The sequence below is a fragment of the Penaeus chinensis genome, chromosome 34 (genome assembly GCF_019202785.1).
Source record: "Penaeus chinensis breed Huanghai No. 1 chromosome 34, ASM1920278v2, whole genome shotgun sequence".
NCBI classification, from domain to species: Eukaryota; Metazoa; Arthropoda; class Malacostraca; order Decapoda; family Penaeidae; genus Penaeus; species Penaeus chinensis.
The window spans coordinates 5127038-5134537 of record NC_061852.1 but is presented as its reverse complement, the minus strand read 5'-3'; the positions used below and the strand labels follow the sequence as shown (position 1 = coordinate 5134537).

Here is a 7500-nt window from a genome sequence, read left to right as displayed (position 1 = left end):
ACAGGAGGAAAAAAATATCTTATATGTCTATTTGTTTGCACCTTATCGTGTCTTGGATATATTCATAAAGCACCTTTAAACCACGACAATAGTTTCTCCTTCGTATCGACATCAATACGAAATATCCAAAGTTGCCTCGATACAAACGTTTATAAAATCGACAGTGCAGACACGACTCACACGGGGAGTACAAGAAAGAAAACATCTTTTTCCTTTTGCAGGAGAAATTGGCACCCGAAGACACGGAAACAGACGCGCCACTGCTCGAAGGTAATACTCGAGGTGGCGTCCATATCTATGAAGAAAAACTATATACATTCTGACCCTCAGGCATACGCTTCGTTAGTCGTGTTGAGAACAACCACAGAGGCACTTGTTGTTCCAGAATCATAATAGACTGTTCGGTTTCGACAAACACTGGGCCATCTTTTTCTTTTGGGGGGATATTTATGCACCTTTATTTACACAGAGACCTCACCGTTTATGAAAGTAACTCTCTCTCTCTCTCTCTCTCTCTCTCTCTCTCTCTCTCTCTCTCTCTCTCTCTCTCTCTCTCTCTCTCTCTCTCTCGAAATACGTAGACAATACAATTATATACCAATGTCGAACTATACTAGAAAATATGGCGAGTACCTTTCACCACCTTCACCGTTGGCTAATCCGTCTCGCACCCTTCTATAAAAAAAAACAAGTGAGTCACGTAACAATGTATATATATATATAATATATCTGTGAAATTTCATATAAAGAATATCTCCACCAGTACACAGGAGAAGAAGTGAGAAGGAAATGAAGAGAAAAAAGGAGGAGGAAGAAGAATTCTCACGACGAAAGAGCCTTTATCAGGTGATGGAGAACCAGAGGTGAGCGAGCAACCTCAGGAGCGTCGTCGTCACCAGCACCGCCCCTTGACCGCCCGCCGAGGAACTGACGGAGCTGTTGGTGTGGATGGCCGCCGGGTGCTCTCCTGGCGGGGGAAATGGGGAAGAGGGGAAGCGGTCAGTGGAGGAACTTTGAAATGAGGGGAGGTGGTCAGTGCAATGGGTGATTTAGGAAAGAGGGGGACAGTAAACTACTTTTTTTTTTTTTTTTTTTTTAAGGAAACGCAGTCAATAAAGTGGGTGAATTTTGGGAAGAGAGGAAACTGTCAGTAGAATGGGTAAATTTTATAAGGAGGAGAAGCAGTCGGTAAAATGTTTTTTAAAAGGAGAATAAGTCAGAAAAAAATTTGATGTTTCGAAAAGAGAGAAAACAGTGTATTGGTTGAAATTTAGAAAGAGGGGAAACGTTAATCAATGATTTTTTAACAATTATTCGGAAAAGGTGATAGGCAGACAGCAGAATGGGAGAATTTTTTAAAATGAGGGGGAACAGTCAGCAAAATGAACATAACTTAAAGAAAATAAGAGAGGGAAAGTCAGTATATCGGATGAATTTTTGAAAGATATGAATATTAAGAATCTGGATAAAAAACGAAAGTAATTGAAAGGCAATAATTGATTCGCAAAGTAATTCACATTTGCAATATTATAAAATAGCAGAGATAAGGACATTAATAATTATGTTAACAGTAGTGATATAAGGATAATTATATCGACATTCTGATTTGGGACAACAAAAACGACTCAGGTAATAGTACCAATACTATTACCATTATTGTTACCATAATGCTTATCATTATCATTATTAGTATTAGTATTAGTACCATTATCATTATCATTATGGGCATCATTATCATTATCATTATCGTCATCATTAATATTTTCATTTTTATTGCTATTGTTCTCTGTTCTTTAATAGTATATAGTCCATTATTATAATTTATATTATGATTGTCATCTTCATCATTACCTTTATTATTATGATCGTCAGTATCATGATTATTGCCATCACCATCGCGATTATCATCACCACTTCTAACAACAACACCAAGCCACTTAATCTAGGACAGTCTTGCACACGTCAACCAGACGACACGGCATCACAACCAAACAACCAGACCATACCATTTGGGACTACCTCTAAACATCAGCCAGTCAACCGAATTCATACCATTTAGGGCAGTCTACATACTATATCAACTAAACACACACCACCACAACCAAACCACACCATTTAGGGCAGTCTGTATACACCTACCAACCCATACGGCACCACAGCCAAACAACCGAACCACGTAATTGGGCACTATATACACACATCAACCAGAACACCAAACCATACCATTTAAGACAGTCCACACACTCTCCACTCATCAACCAAACACACACTCCACCACAACCACAGCAATTAGAACAGTCAACACACACCAACCAACAGTTAACACACATACCCAACCAAGTGACCGAAACGACCGAACCACACCATTGAGGACGATCTCCGAAGAACAACAACCACTAGCGATCACCCACCATCACCCAAGTCACCCACACCCCAGGCCTACCATTGAGGACGTGCAGACTGACGCTGGTTGCGTTGTGGTTCGAGGGAACGCAGGTGTACACTCCGGAGTCCTCGTCTCGCGCTTCTCGGATCAACAGGTAGCTTATGGTTGTCGGTCCCTTCTCGACGACCATGGAGATGCCGCCGCGGCTGCTGCTGTAGCTGATGTTCTGCGGGGGGGGGGGGGGGGTCGGAGGAGGGAGGGGGGAGGGAGAGAAAGAGGTGTTATTGTTGGTTGGTTTTGGTTGGGTTGGGGGGGGAGGTAGGGGGGGATTGGGGGGAGGGGAGAGGTAATCATAGATGGGTGTTTCGTATCATATATATGTAGACATATAAATACACACACACACAAATATATATAAAGAAAGATGTGTGTGTGTTTTACACGCGTGTGCGTATATTGCGTGCGTTTATGTATATACATGCACCTCTATACGTACTAAGTACACATCCAATATGAACATATCTCGCCTACACAAAAACCTGCATAAAACCCAAAGTAAAAAGATTTCAAACTGCCCCCCCCCCCCTGTACGTAAACCCCGCATGTCATACCCTGAGGCTGTGGTACTTGTTGCTGTGGTACCAGAGGACGTAGCTCGGCGGCTCCGGCAGGTCGTACAGGACGCAGGTCAGGTTGATCATGCTGGCCTTCTGCACGTACAGGTCGGGGGCGCCAAGGATCTCGCCTCGGGGTTCTAGGGAGTGAGAGACAATGGGAGAGTGATGATAATAATAATGATAATGATGATAACAATAATAGAAATGCTAATAGCGATAACAATTATGATAACAATGATAATAATGATAATAATAATAATAATAATAATAATAATAATAATAATAATAATAATAATAATAATAATAATAATAATAATAATAATAATGATGATAATAATAAACAATGAAAATAATGATGATTATGATGATGATAACAATTATGATATTAATAATCATTACAATAACATTATAATACTCAGTAATCAATAACCAATCATCAAATGAGTCAATAACCAAATAACCAAAACCTACGCAGACACCCGCCAACGAACAAACGCACAAGGCAAACCAAGCACCCGCAGCACTCACTCAAGACGGTGAGATACGTCGTGAACTCCTTGATGGGCTTGGTGCTGATCTGGCACTCGTAAGTCCCCTGGTCCCGCGGCTGAACGGACTTGATCCTCAGCGTCCACTGGTTGGTTCCCGCCTGGTGCAGAGCCTCGTAGCGGAGGTCTGTGGTGTACGTGTAGCGGCCGACGGCGAGGATGCGCAAGTCGCGGCCGCGGATCCAGGAGACCTGTGGGCGGGGGGAGGGAGGAGGGAAGGTGGGGGAAGGGGGATGGGGGGAGGAAGGAGAAAGAGGGGGAAGGTGGGGGATGGGGGGTGGGGGGAAAGAAGGAGAAAGAGGGGGAAGGTGGGGGGGTGGGGGGAAGAAGGAGAAAGAGAGGGAAGGTTGAGAAGGATGGGGAAGGAGGGAAAGGAGAACGAGAGGGAGGAGGGAGGTTGGGAAGGGGGAAGGGGAGGGGAAGGGGGAGAGGTGAGGGGAAGGTGAGATAGGGGGAATAAGAAGTAGAGGAGAGGGAAGGAAGAAGGGAGAAAGAGGGGGAAGGAGATAGGAAGAGGGTTTTGGTGAGGGAGGGGAGGGAGCGGGTGGGAAGGTATGTTAAATGTAAATATAGTGTTCCTGTTAATAATGCACATTAACATATCTTATTATTTCTGAATAATTTATGACACTAACTTAGGAGAACGAGTGTAGATCATATCTCCTCCTCCCTCCCTCCCCTTCCTTCCCTCCCTCTTTTCCTCTCCTTTCCTGTCCTTTCTCCCTCCCTCCAATTCCCTTCCTCCCTCTTTTCCTCTCCCTCACTCTCCCTTTCTCCCTCTTTCCTTTCCTCACTCTCCTTTGCTCTCTTTTGCTCTCCCTCCCCCTCCCACTCCCATCCTCCCTCTGTTCCTCTCTTCCTCCCCCACCCTCATTCTCATCCTTCCTTTCCTCCCTCCCTCCCTTTCCCTCTCTTCCTTTTTCACCCTCCTCCCTCCCTCCCACCCTCTCCTACCCTCCCATCCCTCTCCCTCCCACCAACTCCCTCCTACTCCCTCTATTCCTCCCTCCCTCCCACCCTCCCTCTCCCTCCCTTCTATCCTCCCTCCTCCGCCCTCTCCCACCCTCCCTCACTCCTCCTTTCTCCCTCTCCCTTTTATAGTAGTCTTTTCATTTTTCTCTTCTTCCCTCTCCCACCCTCCCTCTCTCCCTTCTTTCTTCCCCTCTCTCCCAACTCACCGTGCTGTTCCCGATGTAGTGGACGCCCTAAGTAAGCTGACTTCCTCCCTCTCCCTCCCTTTCTCTCCCACTCTATCCCTCCCTCTCTTCCTTTTCATTTTCTTTTTCTTCCCTCTCTCCCTCTCCGTCCCTCTCTCCTCCCTTTCCTCCCACTCTTTCCCTCTCTCCTCCCCTTCCTCCCACTCTTTCCCTCCCTCTCTCTCCCTTTGTCTCCCACTCTATCCCTCCCTCCCTTCCTCTTCATTTTTCCTCTTCTCCCCTCTCTCTCTCCCCTTCCCTCTCTCCTCCCCTTCATCCCACTCTTTCCCTCCCTCTCCCCCTCCCTCTCTCCTCCCCTTCCTCCCACTCTTTCCCTCCCTCTTCCCTTCCCTCTCTCCCGCCCTTTCCTCCCACTCTTTCCCTCCCTCTTCCCTTCCCTCTCTCCCGCCCTTTCCTCCCACTCTTTCCCTCCCTCTTCCCTTCCCTCTCTTCCCCCCTTCCTCCAACTCTTTCCCTCCCTCTCCCTCCCTTTGTCTCCCACTTTATCCCTCCCTCCCTTCCTTTTAATTTTCCTCTTCTCCCCTCTCCCTCTCCCCCTCCCTTTCTCCTCCCCTCCCTCCCTCCCCACTCACCGTCCTGTTCCCAATGGAGTGGACGCGGCAGTGCAGCTCCGCCTGGCGCCCCACGTGAGCTGTCTGGTTGTCCTTCATGGAGGAGTCGAAGTAGGGTTGATCCGTGACCAGGGGGGGCGGGGGGATCAGCAGCTCCCCGAGGACCTGCGACTGCAACGCCACTGCAAGAGACACGAGGGGGTGAGAGAGGTGAGCGGGTGGCATGAGAGTGCTATGTGGGAGAGGGATGGGAGAAAAATAGAGAGAGACGTGTGTGTGTGTGTGTGTGTGTGTGTGTGTGTGTGTGTGTGTGTGTGTGTGTGTGAGCAACATACACATACATTGACACACACACACACAAATACATAAATAAATAAGATAATCATTGTCTATGCATCAAACACACCAAATATTCCACAGAAAATCACAAATAAATAAAAACAGTATCAAAATATATCGAACGCATCCCATCCCATCCTCTCCCTCCCGCCCACCTCCCGCCCACCGCCCACCCAGTCACACAGTACTGCAGTCGAGAAGTTTCCGGCATGCCTGTGAACTCGTGGGAAACTTCTCTCAGGGAGGCGAAGGTCATACAAATAATGTCAGTCTTTTCATCTCCTCCCAGCATCTCCCTCCTCTCAGCCCCCCAGTTTCCCCTCCTCAGCATCCCTTTCCCAGCATCTCCCTCCTCCCCATCCCCCAGTTTATCTTCCTCAGCATCTTCCTCCCAGCATCTTCCTCCACCCAGTCCCCCAGTTTCCCCTCCTCAGCATCCCTTTCCCAGCATCTCCCTCCTCTCAGCCTCCCAGTTTCCCCTCCTCAGCATTCCCCTCCTCAGCATCCTTCTCCCAGCATCTCCCTCCTCCCAGTCACCCCAGTTTCCCCTCCTCAGCACCTCCCTCCCTCCAGCATCCCAGCCTCCCAGTTTCCTCTCCTCAGCATCTTCCTCCCTCCAGCATCCCAGCCTCATCCTCGCGGCCGGATCCTATGACAAAGTCGCGAAACAAGCGGCTGAGGGAGGACTTGGCAGTGTTAAGTCTCTGGCTCAGGGGGATTGCATGTTGGGGGGAGCGGGGGGGGGTGATGGAGGAGAGGAAGAGAGGGAGGAGAGGAAGAGAGGGAGGAGAGGAAGAGAGGGAAAGGAGAGGAAGAGAGGGAGGGGAGAGGAAGAGAGGGAGGGGAGAGGAAGAGAGGGGGGGGAGAGGAAGAGAGGGAGGAGAGGAAGAGAGGGAGGAGAGGAAGAGAGGGAGGAGAGGAAGAGAGGGAAAGGAGAGGAAGAGAGGGAGGGGAGAGGAAGAGAGGGAGGGGAGAGGAAGAGAGGGAGGGGAGAGGAAGAGAGGGAGGAGAGGAAGAGAGGGAGGAGAGGAAGAGAGGGAGGAGAGGAAGAGAGGGAAGAGAGGAAGAGAGGGAGGAGAGGAAGAGAGGGAGGAGAGGAAGAGAGGGAGGAGAGAAAAGAGGGGGGTGTTTATATTTGTGTGTATGTATCTGTCTGTTTGTTTATGTATTAATAAATTAATAGATAGATAAATGACTGGAAAGCTTGATAGATGATAGATAGATGGGTAGATAGACAAAAAGATAAAACGACTTAATAAATGGATAATATAATAGACAGAGATACAAATAAAGGAATATGTAAAGAAAGAAGAAATCACAACACCCCCACACCACACACACACAAAACACACACAACACACACACACACACACAGATATGTATGTGTATAAATGTTATATGTAAGATACAGACATATACATATATATCATATATATATATATATATATTATATATATAAATATAAAATATATAATATACATATAAATACATAAACCATCTCTCCGCGTCTTCAGCTATTTACTTATTTAAATCGACAAAATACCAAACATCAAATATTTGGGCCTAGTAGCTCTTGAAATGGCTCTCTATCCTTAAGAAAACGTCTGGATAGAAAAAAGAAAGAAAAAAAAAAGATAAGAGAGACTAGGAGGAGGAACTTGCATCCACGTGCCTTTGATTACTGCATTTCTCTCTAATTTTGTATATTCTAAGTTGTGTGCATTATATATGTATATATATAATATATAATATATATATAGTATATATATAATATGTGTGTGTGTGTGTGTGTGTGTGTGTGTATGTGTTTTTGTGTGTGTGTGTGTGTGTGTGTGTTGTGTG

General features: G+C 46.6%; 1 protein-coding gene across 2 annotated transcripts in view; it reads right to left on the bottom strand.

Annotated features, from left to right (window-relative positions):
- The window catches only part of LOC125043957 (cell adhesion molecule 2-like), a 39680-nt gene that overhangs the window by 709 nt on the left and 31471 nt on the right, over nt 1-7500 (bottom strand). For both annotated transcript variants that reach the window (XM_047640360.1, XM_047640361.1), the window contains 5 exons: nt 5341-5501; nt 3532-3742; nt 2998-3140; nt 2444-2612; nt 1-967 (listed from right to left, as the gene is read on the bottom strand). The exon at nt 1-967 is cut by the window's left edge and continues 709 nt beyond it. In XM_047640360.1, coding sequence (XP_047496316.1) covers nt 843-967; nt 2444-2612; nt 2998-3140; nt 3532-3742; nt 5341-5501 — 809 coding nt within the window. In that variant the 3' untranslated portion in view covers nt 1-842. The remainder of the gene's footprint in view (nt 968-2443; nt 2613-2997; nt 3141-3531; nt 3743-5340; nt 5502-7500) is intronic.